The sequence below is a fragment of the Venturia canescens genome, chromosome 4 (assembly GCF_019457755.1).
Source record: "Venturia canescens isolate UGA chromosome 4, ASM1945775v1, whole genome shotgun sequence".
NCBI lineage: Eukaryota > Metazoa > Arthropoda > Insecta > Hymenoptera > Ichneumonidae > Venturia > Venturia canescens.
This window is the reverse complement of record NC_057424.1, coordinates 18,994,096-19,017,744: the sequence shown is the minus strand read 5'-3', so window position 1 is coordinate 19,017,744 and position 23,649 is coordinate 18,994,096. Positions and strand designations below refer to the sequence as shown.

Genomic DNA, 23,649 nt, shown 5'->3' with positions numbered 1-23,649 from the left:
CTTGAAAATACTGGTCTCGCTGTATGCTCGTCGAGTTATTGACCTGATGAAGATCGTGGTGGGTAAAAACATGTTCTGCCAAGGGTTTCAGTCGAGTAAGTAATTTATAAGCTGAACGTCGTTCCAGAAAAATGAGGAAAAGCAGAATTCGGTGTTAGAATGAAGGATATTTTATTACACCATTGGCTGACAAAGCGTACTGACTAAAAATATTCGAAAATGATTGTGAACCAAAAAGCCTAGACACAAGCGGAAGTATACAAGAAAAAATGAATTGCTGTCTATCTTCCAAAAGAATTTGAATGCGCTTGCTCTAGTTTTTTATCCTGTGTGATTTCACTCGGTCAATGCGTTTTACTGATTGATTTATTTCAACTGTAATCTCTTTCCATTCTGGCAAATAACCTCAAAAGCATTCACTGACAAGCGAAAGTTTGGATGTTCTTGAAAAAAAGACGTTCTGCTTGAGAAATGGTCATAAAAGTAAAATTGAGACTCGCCAAATCCTGTTGGCTTCCGAAAAAAAAGGAGATTCCCTCATTTCCCCAATTTCCATTAGCCCTAAAAATGAAGAATTTTTATTTAATCTATAAACTTTTTCTAAAAATCACCAAGCGAAACTCAGTTGGTCCTTTGTTATTGGTTGCAACGATTAAACTGATAAACTATTTCTCGAGATCCCAGTGAAACAAAATGAAATTCCCATTAGATAATCAATGAATAATAAGTGAAAAGAGTAATATATATTAATGTATCATGTACGAATAACGCGACGAGAAAGGAAGTATATATTGTATACGATATATATGTGAATAGCTCGATCGACGAGTACGATGAAAAAATAATGAGACTAAAATGTTGTAGCATATGATGTCCGTGCAAGCTTACTAGTGCCGCAATACCATGTAATTCGCTCAGTGTGTGTCTTTCTTCGACCATCTGACGAGACATTTTTTTTAAAATGAAAGTCACAAATTTGTGCCAGTACGTCGTCAATACCGCTCGGCAACCGATTGCAGAGAAGAATGAGCGTGGCGACTCATCCGGGGGCTCGAACGATATTTACGAGCTGGCAAACTAATTCTCTAAGAAACAAGAATACAAAAAACGAACAAATATTGAATACAAATAAAATGTATTTTATGATATTTTGCGCATAACTTGTATCGATTAGTTCGCGGTGCACGAAACCATACTCCGAGAAAGTTGATCGTGCATCCTGCGAGCACAACGACTAAACGAAATACTATGTACTTATAAGTAGATTTGTATAAAGGAATGCGAGTCCCGGGAGATTAAATTAAACTTAAATACCACACAGAAATGACAAAAATTATTGAAATAACAAATATTCGTAATGTAGAGATCGTGTGATTGAGTGTTGATGTGCAAACGATCCAACATGCAAATGATGGCTTTCCTTTAAGTTTTCTTTTCAACGAAAAAACTTTGGAAATTGTTGTACCAATCGGTGCCGACTATGGAACCGCAGGACGGTGATTCCCACATTTGTTATTCTTGATGTTACCTTCGTCGTTACTATTCGTCATTATAACCTAAGATATTCCCACTGTTGAACGTTGTTTGTTCGTTTTTTTTTTTTTCATTTGAAATTATCAATTAGTTTCCCATTATCCTGACCATTATTCGAGTTTTTTGTTTTTTCAATGGTCAGTGACTGCGTCGATATTGGACGGATAATTTATTGACAACCGCCACTTTGGGTTGTGCCATTTCTTCGACAATGCTATTTTACTAGGGAAAAAAATTCACAAGGTTTCGTAATAAAATTGGCGAAAACAGGAATTAAAATATTAATAGTGAAATTGTTGATGGCGTCGAACGTTTTTTTTTTTTGAAGCATCAATTTTCTGCCTTTATATTCGATTGTTGAGAAAAACTTTCTCGAGTTTTTGTAAATATGCGATGATTGCTCATTCAGCTTCTCACAAAATGTTGTGTTGAATTTTTGTTCACCCCTGTGGAGAAAAAAATATTTAAAAAACTTGTTTTTTCCCCAAAAATATCGTTGGGTAAAAGCTCTCATCGTAGTCGGATTTTTCATTATTATTTTTTTTTACGAGAAGCACGTACCTTTTGCACAAGCTTCAGTAAAATAGGTAAAAAATATTATTATTCCGTCAGATATTGTGGGAAATGGCAGAAGACCGTTTGTCGAAACAGTCTCTTGGAATAAGCAAAAAATATCAGGCTACAACTGTGAGTAGATTCAGGGACAATATTTACATTTGATGTTAACTTTCGTCTCGGAAATTTCGATGCAAATACGCTTTTCATTAAATTAAAAAAAAAATCGCATTATGCGCACGTCGACGACTCGCGCATTTCGTATTTTTTCAGTAGCAGTCTGAATGACATTATTGCGACGTAAAAATCACTTGAAACATTTTTTCGAAAAATGTAGTTGTACGATTCGAAAGAAATGATAAACCTTCCCCAACGATTTTGTGAGAACATCAAATCAATAGATTCGTAATAAATAATGAAAAGGAAAACGATGTTGATAATCCGAAAATGCGAGAATTTATAATCCGGAGCATATTGGGCTTCGCGAAAATCTATATTCGAAATAAAGAACAGGAGATATAATCTAATAGCCATAAATGATACAGATTTCATGTCACGATTGCATCGAATTACATCTCATAATGGGGTCGTGTACAACATGAGTTATCGCAGTTCGAATTATGCAAACGATTTATTACAAATGTTGCGTTCAATTAGATTTCGAATGATGTGCCTTCGTTCCAATTGTAACGAATAATGAAAACTAAAATTACGTTACCCGATTTGATGTCGAATTTTCATTCGTTTTGCCGACTTTTCAGCCCATAAAAATTCGTCATGAATATCCAAGGATTAATGTCGGATCTAGAAAAAAAAAAGGATAAATCAATGAAAATTTATGAATCAAGTAGAAATACCAAAGAATTAGAATAAAAGTCACTTTCCATTTGAATTTTGTTCGTCAATAATTACGTTTATGTTGATTTCGTTGAAACAATTGTTCTCCCTACTGGAATAATGTTGGCAGTTTTTTGGCGCGACTAGAGGCACCGTCTGTTCGATGAATAAACGAGCCTCAGCGTAAACGCTTGTGTGTGATTGTGCACCGTGATGATTGCGAAACGATAGAAATTTTTATGGCATTCAGATGCTCGAGTCCTATGGTTATTAAAATTAACAAGAAAAAAGTAATGTCAAGTGTTGCGAGAGTTGAGTGGGATTTGCGTTTTCGTTCGAATCCCTCGTGGATTTCGAGCCAATCACGAAAACGTCTATTTACTATGTATAAAATCAATTTTTCTTTTCAAACGAGTGTCTGCGTGTGTTTGTGTGTGTGTGAGAGAGAGAGAGAACAAGAGAGCAAGATAGAAGGTCAATGAATAAGATTAATCAAGAGGGAGAGATATAAATGCACAATGGACTAAGGCTATAAATCTAGAGGCGCACATGATACTAATATGTTCTAGTGAAATTATTCTAAAGGGACTAAAGAAAAATAAAAACTAAAATAAGGAGAGAAAAAAAAAGGGGCGAACGGAGATCATGCCATTGCGATAATCCTTGATGAAATGAGTATCGATTAAAGTCTGAAGCTTGAATATTGCAAAGATGACTGATACATTGAACAAACTTGATGCGATATATGCTCGGTGTTCTCTCTTTTATTACTGTTATGATACTGCGTTCGATTATTCAATGATCTTTTTTCCGAGAGAAATGTATGAAGAAACATTTAGAATCGAGGACTCCATTGAATCGGGGGCGATTGAAAGAGTTTGTAAAATTTTGTCAAAACGAACAGTGCACTCCGGTAATATAGATTCAAATAAGGTTGCTCATATTTTCCATTCATTTTGTCTGGTTGAATGGCTGTTTTATCGTCGCCGAAGCAAACAAGAATTGATAGAGTTTGAAGAAAAAAATCGTAACGAAGAATAGACTAAAAATAAAACAAAGCATCTCTGCGAGAACTCTGAGATGTTATTTTCGCCTGATTCATCATAATAATGAGAAAGCAACTTCGATCATTTTTATCATTTTTTCGTACAAAAAAAACAAATTATCACGATCATGAATTCATTCCAGTCCGTATTTGCTTCGCTGTAATGTACTGTACAATAATTCCTGTGTTACATGTAATGGTCAATTATGTTATAAACAATAAAAGGAAATTGAAAAACAAAACATTTTTTTTCAGCAATCATACACTGAGTTAATACAATGCCTTCGTAGTCCGCATTTCATGCCCAATTCCAAAACTCGTTAACGCCTGTACTGGCAGACTCCACTGGTTCGAGAGCGAGGTGCGCACTTTTTTTAGACAAAATGAATATCGTATAGATTCCAATTCGTAATAGATATTCATCTCATTTAGTATTTCTCAAGACTGAATAGCCCAGAAAAATATTTTCAATACACTAAAGAAGTGGACTATCGTGAACGCTAAAAGCTACGTTCGTCTTCAAAATTGATTTGAATAGCAGAAAAAGAATGTAGAAGAAAGAGAATGTGAATGTAACAAGGATTCGATCAAAAAACAAAGTTGGCGTGAGGAAAGGAATGAATAACGAAATTAAACATTCGGTGGCTCGGAGCAAAGATCACCTTTTATTTGAAAAAATATAAGAGAAAAAAAATACGTTATTTCGAAACAACCAAACTTTAGTGGGAGTGTTACGAAAAATTCACAATATACTGATTTTCCAATCGAAGGGTATCTCAACGAACTTGAAACACTCTCACATGCGTATTTAAAACTGCAAAATCGATGAGTGATGAGTATTGTGAATGAAAATAGGATTTACAATAAGCTGATTGTCGTCGTTGAGAAATGAACTAGCGAGTGGCAACGGGATCTCATTCTTTGGTAACCCCCAACGAGATTTACGAATGTCTTCGATTATTTCTGCATTTGAAAAAAAAAAATGGAACAAAAATTTAATACTTGAGGAGTTATTTACACAAGTTTCCTTTGAGGAAATCCACGAAATTTCTTCGCCACAGGTGTTCACGTATTTTTGTAGCTGACTATGGTATCCATTTTGTGGATCGACGTTGAAAACGATCGCAATTTAACTTCTTGGCTATTGGCGATGAAAACAGGCTGCGTTTCGTCCCATTGACTTGGGATTCCGCAGTCGGGTACTGTGTATGTCAAAATGTCGAAGGAGCAAATACAATCCAATAAAGGTAAGAAGCTCACAGTGCCTGGAATAAAAAAATAATTTGTCAATTTGGAAACACATACTTTTAATGTTTATTACATAAACTTCATCAAATTTTTCATAACGCCCAATTGATAGTCGTTTCCGTTAGTGAAAGTGGAATCCCCTTCAAAGAGCAAAAAAAGCTACAAAAAAATTTCAACCGCCACCATCCTTTCGCAAACTTGCGTCGAAACAATATCGCATCGGTACCGGTTACAAATTAAATAACATTGGTGATCAATATTTTTCATAAACTAAATCCCCATGACTACTGGAAGTGAATGATTTTTTCAATCATACTTGAATGTGGAAAACGTATATGACCCAAAAAATAGTCATACAAAATTTGAGAAAGTTACATTGCAAAATTCTTAGAAACAACATAATTAATTCACCGAAAATCTATAATAAAGCTGGAATAATATTACTTATTGTACTCAATTACTCTCTCACGGTAAGACATTATTAAAAAAATAATTTCGATAATTTTTGTAATACCTGTAATTTGTCTAATAACTTCACGTATTTCTTTCTGAATGGTTTTAATATCTTTAGTACCAACATCAGGCAAATCGCTTGTTCCATTATTATCACCAGATCCATTTTTGGTTTGGCCCTCGTAGTCGACCTTGAAATCCCATTTTTCAAGAACTTCTCTGGTATTAACGTTCGTTATGACGAGGGTAACTTGTTGTATTTCTCTCTTTACAAGCCACTCTTCAACTTGACCAAGAACAGTATCAAAAAAACTCTTGATTTTTTGGTCAGTGGACATGAGAAATGACAGACCAAAATGTTCTTCAGGCTCAAATGTTTCCGGCGGGTAAATCCCTCGCTGGTACAGAATGCTGTTAATTCCGTAAACTGACGAAATTTCAAAACACATTAAAATTAAGGTCGAACAATTTTGGTATTATAAGTTTGAAAATTAGTCTGTAAAACTCAGGGCACATGGTTAATAAGGAGTTTAATAGCTCAAAAATTCGTTGAATATAACCTCAAATCTTTAATAAACGCTTTCTTTTCGTAATAAAAACTGTTTGCCACTCACGCAAATATTTTCGTACTAATGCTGCTGAACCCTTCAACGTTATGCATTGTGTTTTTTGCTGTGTTCCTGTCATATTGATTTCTATCAATTTTAGCAAAGACTCAAATTTTCTACCAAGACGAATTTTGAACAAAGAATTTTCAACGGCTATTCGGACTTTTCTTAAAACGCATGCGTATTGAGAAGCTGATAGAGCAATGATTGGCTGTTGTGCGATTAATGTAAAAAATATGTTCCAATGAAATTTATTTTCTTTTCCGCAGCGCTGTCATCAGTGCTAGTCGTACCTCGAACGTGACCCGAACGACTTGAATAAAAAAGTTAGAACAATTTAACAAACACCATTTTTATGAGTCGCTACTGCAATCGTTTTGAATACAAGATACATCAAAATTTCAGAAAACGATAATCCGTTTGAAACGCGGGAAATGAAAAATGTTTATTCGGAAAATTTCCTTGCGCGTCATATTTTGAATCGCAGAGAGCTTCAACAATGAACCACCAAGAGCGCTGCAGTTGTCACAACTAGCCATCTTCCGGTGAAATTCGAAAGCTGCTCGTCTTCCTCAATCGTGAGCGTGAGCAGCCTATTTGCCGTCACCATTTTGTGTATCAGTATACGGACGAGCTGACAAGCGAACGTGAAGCTAATTTCGAAAAGTGTAATTATTGAAAAAATAACAAACGAGAAAAACAAAATACACAAGAATCGTGTGGCGAACAATGCAAATTGGCGTTTTGACCGGGTGAGATACGTGAGTGTCGTTATTACGAGAGGTTCCTTTCATTGAACGGGGTTCAGAGAGGGAGAGGGGGATAAATTGAATCGTGAATATATATACTTTGTATACATAAATCTGTCGAGGAGAAAACGCCCTGTTCATCTCGTTGGGAACAAAAATGAACAAACCAATTGTTTTATCCTGTCAACGAGGGTGGGGATGAGTTATAACTTTGCCGAGCTAAAACGCATTAGCGTTTCGGATGAAGAAAAAAATACTACATCGCTTTTGTTTTTCTTTTGTGTCTTCGGTGACGCTCTTGACACAAAAAATCCTCAAGTCACTTATTGGTGTCGAGAATTTTCGAGGGTCAATACGCTGCGTTTGAGCATCAATGTTATTTATTTGATTGCTAAAATTTGCTTGTTCACTGTATTTTTACATTAAGGAGTGCGGAAGAAGGTGTGTATAATGCAAAGAAGATAAAAAAAAGGGACGCCAGTATCGCGCGCGTACTGTTGCGAAATCGTCGCATTGCAATTACACGCGGATAAAAATGATACGAGCGATGTCGTTTCATCGTCGATTTCGCGTACGCGACAAAAAAAATCTCGATATTGCTTTTGCGCGTCGCGAAAATCGAGCGATATCGAGATTTACGGAGTCGCGTTCAACGCTGCTTCCGCGCGACTTTGTCGGTATGAAAGGGCAGCCTTGTCGTGGTGGTGGTCGTCGTCGCGTTCACCAAGAGTCCCCGAGGACTGGTTTCGGCCGGTGGAAATCGTTCGAACACGATTCCATGCGCGTTCCGCGAAACGCGACGCGTCGCTCCTTGCGGGTAATGAAAATCGGAAAATATCGTCAACGAGCGAAATGCACACTTTGTGTTATTTATATGGGCGAAATATCCCATCGCGGTTCCGGATAACCGTGAAATCGAGAGAACGTGATAAAAAATTTTTTTTAAATCTCTATAATCAGTCGAGAAACGCTTGATATGTGAGAAAAATGAAAAAAATAATTTCGCTTCTCCACGTCGAACGGAGATCGTGCGGGTGGCGACAACGCGTCAATGTGGCAGCGGTCGATAATGCCCATGAAAATGCTCAAAAAAAAGTTTCTTTTTTATTTTTCCAAACAAACCATCATAAAAGGCATCGATTCTCTGGAAAATTTCTATTCAATTTTACTTTCTGCTTGTTCCGGCATTTACCATTGAGGATTTCGGTTCGCGATTGTAAACAAAATAAAAAAGGTACAGGTACTCGGACGAAGCACCCAATTCGAGGCTTCGTATAACAAAAAACTTGGAGGAATGAGCTATCTACTCGTGGACCATCAACGTTTTTATCGTTAAATGAAAGAATGAGCAAAAACAAATAAAGAACAGCCAGTCATGTTTTGACAATTAACGTGTTCACTGCCCTCGCAGGAGTTTGGATCTTCTGTATCGACCTACTCCCTCGCATTAAAGTCATCAAACTTCCCATCAGGTAATTATATTGAGCTCGGATCATAGCTTGAACAATCACTGTTTCAATTCACTAAAATATAAGCAAGCTCGATGAAATAAATTAACGAGCTTCGATGAAAAAACATTGAAAGTAGTGTTCCAAAATTGCCAATATCAAAGAAATGGAAAAATAAAGTTCTTAATACGCATATTTGAATAATTGTATAATAATTTGTAAATTTTTGCATATTTTCAGCTATGTCTCGAGATTATGAGGGTCGAAGAAGAGGCGCGAGTGGAAGTAGTTCCAGCAAAATGAGAATGGACACTAGCGCGGCGCAACCAAGAAATCATGGAGAATCGTCAGGAAAAAAAAGGGAGCTGGACAGCGTTATGAGGAAGGCTCGAGAGTCACAATCGAGTTATTGGAACAAAAAGTTGCTCGAGGTGGAGGAGCGTGATCCGAACAGATGGAGGCACAGCGGCTACAAAGAACTTTACGTAGGAGGTGCAGCAGGCGGAGGAGGTGGAAGCGGCGGAGGTGAACCAAGTAGAGGACATCCTCGCAGTCCTCGAAGTCCGAGACCACGGAGTCCTCACAGTCCAAGGCCGAGAAGTCCCAGGGCTCGGAGCCCAAGGTCACCGCGGGATCGCTCACACACAAGATCGAGGCTGGCCCGCAGTCCGAGCTCCGGTAGTACTTGTTCCGATCGATCGTGTTCCGTCTGTTCACCGAGGGAACAACCGAATCAACGTCGTCGCGTAGCCCCGCCTTCTCGTTCACGATCGCGATCGATGAGCCCTCTCCGACAACGAGGCCATCCGAAAGACATGGCCGGTGCTTCGAGCTCACGGGGCCCCGTGCCTCAACGCGCTCGACCGCGATCACCCCCATTACCCCGTCCTCGAACACCCCCTAGCGCTCCCCAACCACCTACTCGACATCAAAAAGAGTACAAAATGCTCAAGGAAAAAGAAGCTGCGAAAGCTCGCCGCAAGGAGAAACATCATGGACGAATGCCCGAGGATCCACGCGTACCAGAGCCCATTCCACTGGTAAGATTCGTCAACAAGGAACATCGAAAATATTTGTGAGACCACAAAAAATAAAATTTATTTATTAAAAAGGAAACACCACCGAACCCGTCGCGGGAATATTCGTAACAGTTGTTGTTGATGCGGTATCGAACGAAAATGTCAAATATAAGATTAAAATACCATGAATTTTTCTATTAAAATAATGAATCGTTGCTCTGTGAAATTCACGTTTCACTTCAACTGCATGCCACAATTTTCGATGCAATTTTTTACCGTTACATTTTCTTTCGATTAAATCGACGACGTCAGAATTTCACATACAATCATAAATTGAACCTTCCAACAGATGTGGGAACAAAAAAAGATTTATTTGATTTCATATTACAGATGCGAAAACCTGTGAAAGTTGAAAAAACACATTCGGGTCATGGTCCACCACATATGGTCCATCCACCCCCGGAATCCTCACCGAGCGAGGACAGTGACAGTTCTTCAAATAATTCGCACGTCGGACCTCCGCGTATGACGCTTTCGGAGCGGTAAGACCATCACGAGAAGTCGAAATGAAAAATCTGTATTTTCTCTAAATATTCCCATCAGAGTTTCGGCAAACGAATCAATTTAGAAACACCAATATTATTAACTCTTGATAGAGATATATCCATATTTTCACCAACACCGTTGCGCACAAGAGACATTGGACGCCCAAACATTTTCAGTATCCCCCACAAATTTCCTCATTAGAAAGCCGAATATTCGAACATGCCAACAATTTTGAAGTTGCAACAAAAAAACGTTTATTCTTTATTTGTAATGGTAAATTGCAGATTCGGTAAGATGGCTCAATGGAGCGTCGACAGACGAGACATGGAGAATATGCGGATAACAAAGGACGGTGAAAACGCGATGAAGGTCGTGATCGAGGGTGAGGAAAGGATTGCGCGATTGGGATACGAGTCTCCGCCGCCGGGGCATTATCCGGAATCGTTGCTGGCTCAAGGGCCTCGTGGTCTCGATTGCTGGAACGACGTGAGGGTTCGCTATGATTATTACAAAGCGAGGGGATACCTACGAGATTTGTCCCTCGACGATTACGTCAAGTGGGAGGAATGGTGGTACAAGTATCAGGAATGGTTGGAGGCTGAACGATTTTATGAACAATGGGCAGCATCAGGACGCCAACCTGGTGGTGGTGGCGGCGGCGGCGGTGGTGGTGGCGGCCGGAAACGTCGTGGAAGACGTAATAATCCGGCCCATTAATGTCATCTTCAAATAAACGTCGAACGCGACAGGCGGACGAATCGAACAAGAGAATACAGCGGTACATCGTGCGACGCGTTTCATCATCACTGTTCAACTATATTGTCAAACATATGGTCGCGCTTGAGCATTAAAATAAGATACTGTAATGATAAATGTGCACACGTTATATATATACACATATATACAAATATTTGTATATATACATAAAGAACGATGAAATACTATACTGTAAAGTTAACAATTGGCTGTTTTTTTATAACCCCATGGTTTGAAAAACTCTGGAGAAACCGTTTCTGATGGAATAGAACATTATTTAGGTACAACGTGTTGCCAAAGACTGAAATTTTTATATCGAATACAGTTAAACGAGGTAAAATAGTGGGGCAGGCATTAGTTGAAAAAAGATAACACTAAAAATATTATCTCTATCAGGCCCGCTACACACGGTCAATAATATTGCACACAATAAGTTTGCATGGTGTGTAGTGCGTCATAAATTTAAGATAGCTCAAACTTTTGTTTAATGATTGCACAATGTTTCAATACTACATCTACACGTTCAATAATATTGCGCGATATTATTGACTGTGTGTAGCGGGCCTTACTCTCTACGTTTACCATGCGTTCTCAGACTCATCGTTAGTCCGGTAGAGCGGAAATGGTCGGGAGACCTCTCGCTTGAATTCTGTAGCGGTAATGGGGTGAGGAGGACTACGGAACGTGACGCCTGCAATTCACGGAACCGGCTCTTTGGGCAACCGCCAATCAGACTGTCTCCGGTGACGCGCGAGCGCGATACCGCATTAGGAGAATTACACAACAAACCGACAACAATAATACGCGGGATAAACGATAATTCTGTGCATATTCGAGATTAATCAAGTGACGCACTTGTCACTTTTGAATATTAGAAGTTAGGAAAATAATCTAATAAACATGGTGAGCTATAATCTATTTAAAAATTTGAATGGGTTGGAAAAATATTTACACGGCAACTTTGTTAGGGATAACCTCAAAATCAGATACGTGTTGTGAAAGAAGACTTTCTCATTATTTTGTTAACGTAACAACGTGCAAATGATTTTACCATTTAAACTTAAACCATTTTTATATATTCAAAAATCGTATATGTACACAAACGTATTGACATGTGATTCGGTACGCACGAATATTGAGAATGAAGAGCATTGGAAAAAAATTATTCCAAATATTAATAGTAGTGGATAAATGTTTGAGGTTAGAAAATTGTTTGATTCCAGTTGTTTTACTCCTTTTTTAAATCCTTGATCGGAAAAGACGTTGTGGTCGAATTGAAGAATGACTTGAGGTAAAATATCAATTTTTTTCAATTTAAAAAAACTATCGCATGTTAATGTTGAAAATAATGAAATATGAAATGAGAAAAATTAATCCCTGTACATGGTGCAGTATTTGTGGTACGCTTCATTCGGTAGATCAGTATCTCAACATTAAATTGACGGACATCAGTGTCACAGATCCTGACAAATATCCTCACATGGTAAGAGTTTGCAAATGTACCACTAGTCTGATTTTATCTTTTACTGCGTTCTTTACCTATATCGATATTAATCAATTTTTTTTCTTCCTACCTCCTCCAACGAATTTTTCCAGCTTTCAGTTAAAAATTGTTTCATCAGAGGGTCGGTAGTCAGATACGTACAATTACCTGGTGACGAAGTGGATACTCAATTGCTACAAGACGCAGCAAGAAAAGAAGCTGCCGTTCAAACTCGATAACAGAAATTTGTCATAAGAAAAATCACATTTATGAACATTTTATATCTTCCGCTTGTAAGCAACTGCAACATTCTTATTTTTCAAAAATAAAACAAACAAGAAAGACAAAATACTTGTCGACTAGTTATTGTAACTGTAATGCCGCGTAGCAATGTTAAAGGGATTAGCTCTCTTGCGCAGTCAAGATGCGCATAAAACAAAATCACTGAAGCACCAAATTCCAGACACAAAAACAGAATAATTGCGGGCGTAGCGATTGAACCAACGACAGAGTGTTAAACTTTTTCATTTATTGAAAATATTTCTGTAAAATGTGTATATCCGCTCGGCCACGCAGACCAACAAACCGAATTTTGGATAATAGATTAGAAAAAAAAATCAAAGAGATTCGTAGCGAAATCGTAAAACATATAGTAGAGACATTATCATTATTCCTAACGATTACTTGTTGTTGCTTTTTATTCTTTCATTCCTCATCGCATTATTTTATCCGTTTATTGTTTAATTTAATTATTTGTTTGCTTTTTTTTTTCGTTTATTCTAAATAAAGGACCAATCAATGATGCATTGGCTTTTTTTTTACTTTTTTATAATCTTATATTAATTATATCGTGTATAACAAAGCGGTAACAACTTGTTAATCTTGTAACTATTATCGTAGGAATTATACATTATTATTTATTTCATAATTATACGATAACGAATAATGACAATAATAATAATTATTATTATAATGATAATAATACAATAAAGATCTTGAAACTAATAATGAACAATAAATAAATGTGTTTTGATCCGATATCAATTGTTCGCGCTACAATCACTTATTGTTTTTGCTCTTTTTTTTCTCATTTTTCCTCTGTTCGCGTATTCATTATTCAACAACAGTTTTTTTTTCTTCTCCCGTTTGGTTGTTGCTTTTCATCTTCTCATTCTATGAAATCTTTGCATTATTTGCTCTTTAATTCAGTAATCGTAGTAAACATAGTAATTATTTATAATATTGTGCAAATAACTCATATTTCTGTATTAGAGATTAATGAGAATTTCATTCAACAAAGGAGCCCTCTCTTTTCCGCTCTCTCGGCTAACTACACCTAACAGCGTTCTTATTTTTTCTTTCTCATCGATCAATTTTTCAGCCCGTTCTCTTTGCTCCAAACATTTCCATTCGCACAAATACATTATGAGAACTTTTTTGTTTTTCTCCTTATATTTTCTCCTGCTATCGCTCTCACTCTCTTTTGTTATTCATACTCGGTAAGTGTAACAGAATGTGTATATAATATGGACAGTACTTTTTGTAATAATAAAGTGTCGTTCTCTTGTTTTTTTTTGTTGCTTTTTTTTTTGGTTGTTTTTATCTTTTTCCCCATAGCTAGGTTTTTGAAAATTGGATTCTTAGCTCATCTACCTAGCTTGACCCATGGCAGTTGCTCGTTAATTACTGGCCGACAGGCTCTTCAGCTTCATACTTTACAATAGACTCGTGGTTGTTTTTTTTGTTTTTGTTTTTTTTTTTTTTTCATTTTCTATCGATTTATTATCATGTACAAATATGCTGCTGCTGATGGTTTTGCAATAAAAGTTTTTTCAAACTTTTCTAATCCTCCATTTTGTTGATATTTACCGGGAAATAATAATAGAAACGATAAGAAACAACACATAACGAATGTAATGCATTTGAGATAAGTGGAATTGAAGAACAGCATCGATCTAAGTTTTTTTGTCATGTTCGTTTGTTCGCGCACGCGCGCACGCCCGTTATATGTGGGTAAGTGTGTATGTGTGTGTTTCGAACTTTATGATCACAGGGTTTAACCGAAAAAAGTGCGAGCCTCAAAACGGAAAATCGTGGCAACTTGTAGAGTTTTTGAATTTTTCCAATTTATTTCTAAATCACTCGATTCTTCGAACCAAAACGCGTGATCGTTCTGTTCCATTGCTCTTTTTCTATTATCTCATCTTTTCGTTTTCCCGATAAACACACCAATCGAGTGACCAATTTGCAGGTATATTTGCATATCTTGTTCCAAATTGTTATTTAATATTTTACATTATAATATGCGCGATTTTTGAGAGACTAGAGAAAAAAAGGCAGTATCGTTAGGGGAGAAAGTACGTGGTGTGTGTAACGGTTCGCGTTGAGCGATTCATTGCGGGCGAATTAAGATAGACTGCAGCGCCTGCGTAGCTATATATTACAGCGATCCCCAAATTAAAGAGACAAATTTACAATATTTATTTTTGTATTTAAGGATGAGTATAAACAAGCGAATTACTATAGTATTTACATACTCTCACCATATACTCGACATTTTTTATTCTTTGAATATCCGGTGAAAATGATATAAGAGCTCTTTTTATTCACGCCTCTCGTCGCTCTCGCTCAAACGAATTCGAAAAAGATGAAAACTTACGTAAATCTATGAGCCTTATATAATCAATAAAATAGTGTCTATAGATATAATACATTCGGGCAAATGTTTTTTTTTTTCACACTGGTGTCTGCCGAAAAAATGAAAAACAACTCGTCTCGAGGTGGACAAAAGTGTATTTTGAATCGAACGCAGCTCGTTTGTTGTAATTGCAAGGAGACTCGTTTTGTACCTCGCGAAAGATTTATAAAAACTGGGGAAGTGAAGATCTTTCTAACGCGCGGACGATTCAACATACCCATATTTTGAGCAGACTCGAACGATGGTGAAATAATTAACCTTTTTCTTCGCGAACTTCGCGAAACATCATTACCCTTATCTTTAAATGTACACACACTCGAAGCCTTGAGAAAATCACCGTTTTTTCACTCATCAGCCACCGACGGGTGTATAGTTTTTTAATTTACACAGCGCCCCCATGCGATTAGCTCTCCCCCCTCAAGTACACATTTTTAGGTTATCCACACGCGGTCGAGTGACGATGGCGAATTTTTACAATTGCATTATTACATTATCGTTTTAATAAAAAGAGGGCAAATTTATCATTCGATATTTTCCAACGAAATTTTCATCTTGGGGAAAAAACGTTACTCGCTTGGGTTTCGTTTATTGCTTCTAATATCTATTTCGAATGCAGATTTCCATGCCAGTTTTACCGTTCTCGCGACGACGACAACAGCACAGATATTTTTTTCCCGCGCTTATGTTATTGGACGCCTATTTATTTATTGTAGCATTTTAGCGGTATGGCCGCGCTCGAAATCGTGCGAATGGCGCTCAAACGCACCCATAATAGGCGCATTCAGGAAGTCACTATTCGCGCTAACAATGCAAAATATAATGGCAATACTATTAAATTGGTAGTGTAGCGCGTTTCCAGCGCAAATGGTGAACTTTTTGAACGCGCCTAGTGTGTATATACCCGCTAGGTTACGCTGTACGCTGTACAGGCGCTTCGAGCGCAATTCGGAACGCAGCCTAGATGGATTGAATTTTGTCTCTATTTTCCAAAGTCTTCTTGTAGAGGATCTAGCTGTATTATCGATCGATCAATATACGATATGGTATAACAAGATTTCGACTTTCACCGTATTTTTCTTTTCGCAATTAATATATGCCGACCGATCTGTGGTCGATTTTGTATTGTATACAATTTTTAATCGCGATCAGAAAAAGTTTTCCTAAAGCAATAAAACTGACATAATGACGATGATAATAATACTCCAACACTTCGATGGGTAATAAACGTGTGTCGGATATTCCATTTCAACGTAATTAACCAACATCATTCTTGAACACTTGGACTGTTAGATTCGTTTGACGGGGGGAGTTTGCTTTATACATATATATATATATCGATTTTTTTTTTCTCGCGTCATTATCAATGTATCGAAAGAGGCATTCTAAAATATTTCAACAAAGCAGACTCGACACCGATATTTGAATAATTTGTACGAGTAAAATGTATAGTGCGCGATCGTTTCCTCAATCTCACCGCGCCTTATTTCCTTTTTTTTAGCTTCTATGTAGCTCGATTATATTAATGAACGTTTTATTTAATTTACTATTTTTCTTTTATTATTATTCTTTCAATTTGTGTCTTATTACTTTTCTCCGCGGACGTGGGGGGTGTATGCGCGTATGCTCGTGAGTAAAAATATAACATTCGCCTCTACGTTGCTCTTTAGCCCCTTTCAACACTGTCTCACCTGTTCTGTTCCTTTCGCTTTCTCCCTCCCTCCCTCCCTCTCTCACTATCTCTTTCTCTTTCTCTCTTGATCTCTCTTGTATAAAAATTCACGAAAAAGATCTCAACATAGAAAATCGGACGATCTTTAATGTTCTCTTTCACAATGAAACTATCACTTTTTATAATAGAATGAAGTGTACGTTATGTGAAAAAATAGGTCGTGAAAGGAGTTGAAAGGGAAAAATCTTTACGCATATGTCGCTTGGTTAGAAAATAAAGCTCTGACAAAAACATAGTTCGATTTGTGTTGTAGGAACTAGCGAGTGTTCATAAATTCAACTTAAAAATGTGACTGTTTAGTGTGGTGTGTCAAGTTTTTTTACACTGCTACAAGAGAATACCTCCGTTCGTTAGTGTACGTGTGTTTGTTCGCGAACGGGCCAGTAACATAACCTATATTTACGCGTAAAGCTCAGAGTACCTAAACCGGTAATTGGAAACGGACAATTTATAATACGAAATATTATCACACAGTTAATGAAATAAATGGTTAAAAACGTTCGTTCTCCTGTAGCTCGCGGCAATTAATGATACACGCAGAATTTCTTGTTAACCGAGAGAGATCCGCACGGCTCGACACGAAAACCGTTTGTCCAAAGTTTGTTTACATTTGTAAAGGTCGTCGAATACAATCCCGAATCCGTGGCATAAAATCGTAATTAGATGGACAGGGAAGAATTACAAAGGTTTCAATTTGTCGTTGAACGTTCGAGAATTCGAGAATTCACCGAAGTAGAGCTGTTCGACATATTTTTTTCAAGCGACGCTTACTCGCCAATCCGTGCCACCAATTTTCAATCAAAGGGGAAGTAGAACTTGGTGGATCGATGGGACAACTCGTCGCGAAAAAATATTCGAAATCACTTTTGTTATTTTTTGTTTTGTTTTTGAACACTTATTCGCGGGGGAAGAAACCGTGAGGCCCGATCGATTTTGGGAGAGCGTATGCTGGTCATTTGACAAAAACAGGAATAAAAATCCGTAGAAAAATGCAATAAATAACAAAAAGATGTTGCGTTATTTCGATTTTTTTCCAGCATTATTTCAACGACTCGCTATCATCAAATCCAAATGAAGAATCATTATCGAAAGCTTTTCAAATAAAGTCCGTTTCTGAAAGGTCCCGAAGTTTATTTTCCGTCCACGTGTAAGCGCGCGTCTCTGTGTGTGTGTGGGTGTGTGTGTGGGCCGGCGTACGTTTCGCTCGCGCGCGCGTCTTTATCTCAATAAAGTTGAAAAAAAGTGTGTTTCGTCGACTTTCATGGAGGGGTAAGAGATAGTTTAGACGCGGCTCGTCGGTGCGTTGCATCAGAGTCCCCTTTAGAATTTTTTGTCGATTTCACTTCTTCGTTCCGTCCGAATTAATGCGTTCGTCCAATTAGTCAACGTTAAGAAAACAAACAAACAAGGGATCATTGCGGCGTCGATTATTCCGAAATTGAGTGTATTCCTCCAGGTCCATATTCCCTGACCAGACGTTTATGAGGGGCATACTATATGCAATACCAATATGTACATAAATACATGAGAATACGTGTGAGTGCGAGTGTGCGCGCGTGTGTGTGTGTGTGTGTGTGTGTGTAAATATGGCTGCGCGCGCGCGAGTCCGTGTTGTCGTATGTATTAATTTATACATATATATATATAGAAGTGTGCAATTATAAAAAGCCAAAAAATGCAAGTAGGCTGATGTATGTTTTTGTTGTTTTTTTTGTCATTTTCCTTTCTCTTCATCGTCTTTTTAATATTTACGTATATGATCGATCTATAGATTCGTTCGTTTAGCGTATAAATGGTACGCGCTGCGCGACATTTGCAACGTTCCCGCAATCAGTACTTAACGATAATATGCACTCGTTTATCGCAAAATGTTTCATTATCGGGGGGCGGAGGACAGAGGACAGGGGTGGGGGTGGCAAGGGGTAAAGGATAAGGCGGGCGAATAAATGCTATTTTTACACACATTTATATGTACATACTTAAATACATGCAAATGTATATTCATATATATGGATAGAGACATACATATACGGATATCTGTGGCTTAACAAAGCAGGAAAAAAGCTCGACGGTTGAGCGAGTTCTGCGAATACTTTGACGCTCCCCTCTTCGCTAGCAGCAGTTATCCACGTACGTGTGTATCCATATATACATACATGTAAATAAGTAGGATTTTTATCATAGTGCCCTTTTTATCGCTCCTGCCTTCTCGTTATTCTCCATCCCGAATAAATACGCTTTTCATCTACTGTATCGATACTCCTTGTGCTTTTACCTGCAGCTTGCGCATTTGAAAAAAATCATCCGGCAACGTACGAGCCTCCGTCCGATGTCAACCGATACGTCGTGCCGTGCGGGCATGTTTACTCGATACTTGAACATTCGAACGCTCAGCCGCGCGTGTCAAGTACCGGCTAACCTCGAAAAGTCTCGTCGCTGCTATTGTTTACTCTCGAAAATCCCTGCTCACGTCTCCTCCTCGTTTTTTTGCATTCTTCTCTAATCCTTTAACCCTTCCATTCGCACTTTTGGTACGCATCATATCACATGCAATATAGATATATATATATATATATTCATATGCGCATGCGTATAGATATATATATATATATGTATATTAATATTACGCGAGGACAACGCCGCCTCCCGATATGCCGCAATAAACTACAGGCTATACCAATGAGTAACAATAATTCAATTATTATGATGATCAATGAAACAACGTAGAAAAACTTTTTGGATGAAAGTTTCACCATACAAATGTATACATACATAACCGTGTGTTTATATATAGGTATGTATGTATTATGCATGCGCATATATATGTATCCTCGCGCGATCTACGGTTGAGGATTTCATTGGTTTAGTCTTTATCTTTCGTTTTAATTTGTTCTATTTGAATAATTCACACCTGTCTCTCATCCTTTTTGCTTTCTCACTTTTTTTGTTTTATTTCTCACTGATATATATCTCTTGTACGTTTTTTCGTAGTTTTGCGCCTTTATTTTGTTCCTCGAAACACTGGAATGTTAGAAGAACGACTAGACCGAAGATCTACTCCTCCTTTCCATCGGCTAGCTCATTATTCTTCGTATTCGCATTGCTTTTTTTCTCACTTTCTTTTATCGCGCGTATGCACGCCAGGCTCTCGTGCAAACGTCTCGGGCGCTAAGCGCCCCCGCGAGCCCCGGCGCCCGATCCAAACGGCAGAGGGCGACGGTGCACCCCCTCGATTGTCCGCAGTTCCGAGCAGCTGATCGCAGCTTCAGGTTTTCGAAATTTTCAATAAATTTTCACGCGATTACTCGGTCACTCGGTTGCGAAACATCGTGAAAAACATTTTCCGACTCCCATGTTGTTTTACGGGCTGCTCGACGCGGAGGACGATCGACAACTTTTGGAGGTTAGGAAAGCGGCGTGCTGCGCGAAAGCTGCTTAGAAACGAGGACCAATCGCGAACGGTATAACTCGCTACTCTGCCATTCGAATGGAGCCGTTCCAATTTTGTTTGTTATTATATCTGGTAATAAATGGGCTTTTTGATACTTGTACACTGCGGCAGCGGCGACGATTAAATATTTTTCATCACTTTTATCATTCATATCCATTTTAGATACGTATGTGTATTCGCACGTGTCATTTTCGGGCAACATTTTTTTCATTCGCCAACCGAGAGAACTTTAGTTTTATACCCGGAATTAGAATTTCGTGCGGAGGAAACCTGTCGCGCAATATTTGGGATGCATCGACGTTCGAATTTGCCAATTCTATTTTGCCACTGGAAATGTCCGTTTTCTTTCACTATCATTGGCCCCGCCGTTCTATTCCATTTAACTGTATTTCCTCGATATACATTTCGCGCGGTTATAAATCCTCCGAAGCTTCGACTGTTCTCGTGCCCCTGCAATAATGATCCAACACTCATCTTTAGTGATTCATTAAAAACACTGCTAATCCCTTTTTCGATCGACATTTGTTAAAGAAACCATTGAATCTGGAGAGTCGAAGATTTTTTCGTTGTTCATTCGAATAATCTATAAAAATTTTTCCACTTTTCCGACATTATACGGAATCTTAGTCGTGACACGAATTCAAATTGATATTTTCATACAAAACTATTCACCCACAATTATTGTTTGCGACAGGTCGACTATAGAGACGCTGCCCACCAACCACGTGAGACCGGGCCAAATCGACGAGTGAAAAAAAAACTACGGATTTCCAGCAGTGTCGATTGAACTCCGCAAATTCCAGAGTCGCGGCGAGACTTCTCCGAATACCATTTAAGAGCTCTGCTCACGCGAGATTACTTCGTACGTCTAAACTCGAGTCATACTATTTGACAGATGAGATAAAAAATGTTGACCTCAAATAAGACAAGACGCGTGCATACTCATAAATATTCTAAATAAATAACGTTCGTCCCGCGTGTCGCATCGCATTGCCGCGTCTGACCTTGTTCGTCACAAGTCGACTCTAGATTTATTTTGTCCAAAGACACTAGGTCAACTTGTCCTGAGTCATCACTACGATGAGGAGGAGAGGGCTGGAGGGGGAGGGGAGGGGAGAAGCAGGGATGCTCGTATGTGTCGACGATGTTGATAAACAATGAAGTATGCGGTGCGCAGAGCATGGAGACGAGACGAGCTCGGTTGAACATTGCAATATTCCAAAGAAAAAAATGTCTCCACTTTGAAATGTCGCCCAATTGATAATTACAAGTGTATATGTTTCTGCACGTTTGTATTCGAATTGGGTTAATGTGCGTTGAAGTAATCGAATCGAAGCTTCGCCGAGCGATGTGTCGTTGACGGAGAAATTGAGGATGGAGAGGCTGCGCGGTGTCGATGAAGTGTCGGCTTCCGTAGGATGCTTTCGTCGGTGCGTGCAACCTCCTGAGAAAACGTTGTCTGCCCTTAATCTTCGTCTTTGCTGTCGTCGCCCTCGGCTTTTCTCTATTTCGGTCTCGCTCCGTTTGGATTCGCTTTTGTGAGGAGCGTCTCGACGTCAACGATTGGACGGGACTCTCCGACTTTGGTGCATCTCGTCGGACCAACGGGAATGAGGGGTCGTTTGCTTTTCTTCGTTAAATTTGATTTTATATGGACGGTGGATCGGTTGACTCCGGGAAACGTGTTTGATCAACTGTTTGGGGAAACGATCCGAGAGTCAAGTCGCTACTGTCCATGTAGGATTGATTTATTCGTCTTTTCATCCTCGCAGGCATTAACCGTTTCGTACTCGCACTCGTGGACGTCCTCGCGGGGGCGTCTACGAGTGTCAGTCGACGCGACGACGCGCCAGCACAATTATTGTTCTCGTCCTCGGTGCTTGATCGACGAAGACGAGACCGGCGTGCTGCACGCTCATTTCTGTTTCATATCTCGTGAGATCTGGAACCTCGAAGGAAGCAAGCTCCGTCGACGAATGTGATCCGACGAAAGCTCCATGAATTTTTGCGGCAAAGCGTCCGTTTAGGTTGCGAGATGATAAAACGGAGCTTTTTCAGGACGGTGTTACGGTGCGCCCGTTCGTCAAGGCAACTCTCCCTTCGTTTGCTTAAATCCTCTCAACAAAAGTATAAGGCCTGCCGTTTGAAGCAACGAGTGAGAGGCGTGCGCAAGTTTTCCTCCTCGATTGTTTCTCGGCTCGTTTCTTTTCGATCTGTCACGGTCTCCGGACCTCGATCTCGGCCTCTCCGTGTTCTCGTCGCACGGGGAAATGCTTCTTCGCACGTGTCGTTGGGCGAATAATAAAAGGTTGCTGGATTTGGGAGTTTCAATGTGTTGAGCTCTTCAAATGGAAAAAGAGAGAGAGAGAGAAAGAGAAAGAGAGTAAAAAGTGGGAATGGCGATGAGGGGTAATGAAAGCGACGGTGGCAATCATCGGTGGTCGATGGTCGATCGTTCGTCAGGATGCTCGTGATAAATATGTGCAGCGGCGGCGGCAGCAGCGGCGGCGGATGCAGCAGCGGCAGCGGCAGCAGCGGCGACACCATCGTTGACGATTGGATTGGTATTCGACGAGGAGGAAGATCCTGCGGTTTGATCGGGGAAGTGGGTGGTTGTGGGACATCTCAGGCGTGGCAGTACGCGGCTAGCGGCCGATCAAACGTCCGCGGTTCTCGATGTAACGCTAGGCGAACGGCCCTGAATGACAACCCGATGGCCATTCTTGGTAACGAAACCGTCGCTCTCAACGAGAACGGCGGTCTGTCGGAGGCGGGGATCCATGTCAGGATCGTCGCTCTCCTCGCTCGGGCCACCGAGCCTTTGCTGTTTGTGCTTTCTCCAAGCATTTTGTATCAACCGGGCGCAATACTCCTCTCTCTGGCGCCACAGGGTCGAGGAAACCGGCTCGTAACCAATCTCGTCGGGACGGGCCTGGACCTCGCCCAATTCCGTCGTCTCCTCGATCGGATTGCCCTTCCGCGCGAAAAAGTCTTTAGTGAGCGCATCGAGGATATCCACGCAAAACATAAGGTCACCCTTACATATGGGGATATCCATCGACACTATCTTGTACTTGTTCGGCTTGTGTATCTGCAACGGAGGCTCCAGCACGTCCAAAAATTCTGACAACTGGTCGTATCGTATGTACTGCGTTCCGTCTGGATCGAATTGCTGCCATATTTCGTAATACATATCGTAGTCATCATCGGTCAATCCCTCCTGCACATCTTCGGTCGCTTGTGAATAATTTTCCAATATCACCGCGATATACATGTTGATGACGATTAGGAAGCTGATGACGAGATACGATAGCAGGTATGCAATTCCTATTGTCGATGATCCACAGTTGCCTGGATAGCCTATTTCGTTGTTCGGCTCTTGGCAATCTTCCTCGTTTATAATGCCATCGAGTACACCGTCCCAACCGGCTGAAGTTGACATCTGATTTACAAGTTTATATTATTATTATTATCAAGCCCTTGCGCTGTTG

General features: G+C 39.4%; 4 protein-coding genes across 19 annotated transcripts in view; 2 read left to right on the top strand and 2 right to left on the bottom strand.

Annotated features, from left to right (window-relative positions):
• Nucleotides 1-4,616: 4,616 nt before the first annotated feature.
• On the bottom strand, nt 4,617-6,484 carry mad2 (mitotic arrest deficient 2). The gene is made up of 3 exons (XM_043417683.1): nt 6,286-6,484; nt 5,733-6,098; nt 4,617-5,235 (listed from the first exon to the last, which is right to left on the bottom strand). The coding sequence occupies exons 1-3, from the start codon at nt 6,356-6,358 to the stop codon at nt 5,036-5,038; spliced, it is 639 nt and encodes a 212-aa protein (XP_043273618.1). The 5' UTR covers nt 6,359-6,484; the 3' UTR covers nt 4,617-5,035.
• Nucleotides 6,485-6,851: 367 nt separating this feature from the next.
• On the top strand, nt 6,852-10,999 carry LOC122409828 (serine/arginine repetitive matrix protein 2). 3 transcript variants are annotated; one of them, XM_043417681.1, is made up of 5 exons: nt 6,852-7,031; nt 8,440-8,500; nt 8,717-9,516; nt 9,886-10,037; nt 10,326-10,999. In XM_043417681.1, the coding sequence occupies exons 3-5, from the start codon at nt 8,719-8,721 to the stop codon at nt 10,756-10,758; spliced, it is 1,383 nt and encodes a 460-aa protein (XP_043273616.1). In that variant the 5' UTR covers nt 6,852-7,031; nt 8,440-8,500; nt 8,717-8,718; the 3' UTR covers nt 10,759-10,999. The 3 variants fall into 3 exon arrangements, with proteins under 3 accessions (XP_043273616.1, XP_043273615.1, XP_043273617.1); XM_043417680.1 differs by having other exon boundaries at nt 6,852-7,040; XM_043417682.1 differs by lacking the exon at nt 6,852-7,031 and adding an exon at nt 7,047-7,469.
• Nucleotides 11,000-11,450: 451 nt separating this feature from the next.
• LOC122409830 (U6 snRNA-associated Sm-like protein LSm2) lies at nt 11,451-12,631 on the top strand. The gene is made up of 4 exons (XM_043417684.1): nt 11,451-11,700; nt 12,021-12,088; nt 12,190-12,280; nt 12,394-12,631. Exons 1-4 carry the CDS (start codon nt 11,698-11,700, stop codon nt 12,517-12,519), a joined length of 288 nt encoding a protein of 95 aa, XP_043273619.1. The 5' UTR covers nt 11,451-11,697; the 3' UTR covers nt 12,520-12,631.
• A 158-nt stretch (nt 12,632-12,789) lies between these two features.
• The window catches only part of para (paralytic), an 80,927-nt gene continuing 70,067 nt past the window's right edge, over nt 12,790-23,649 (bottom strand). For all 14 annotated transcript variants that reach the window (XM_043417665.1, XM_043417676.1, XM_043417666.1 and 11 more), the window contains one exon: nt 12,790-23,600. In XM_043417665.1, the coding sequence (XP_043273600.1) occupies nt 22,815-23,600 (786 nt within the window). In that variant the 3' untranslated portion in view covers nt 12,790-22,814. The remainder of the gene's footprint in view (nt 23,601-23,649) is intronic.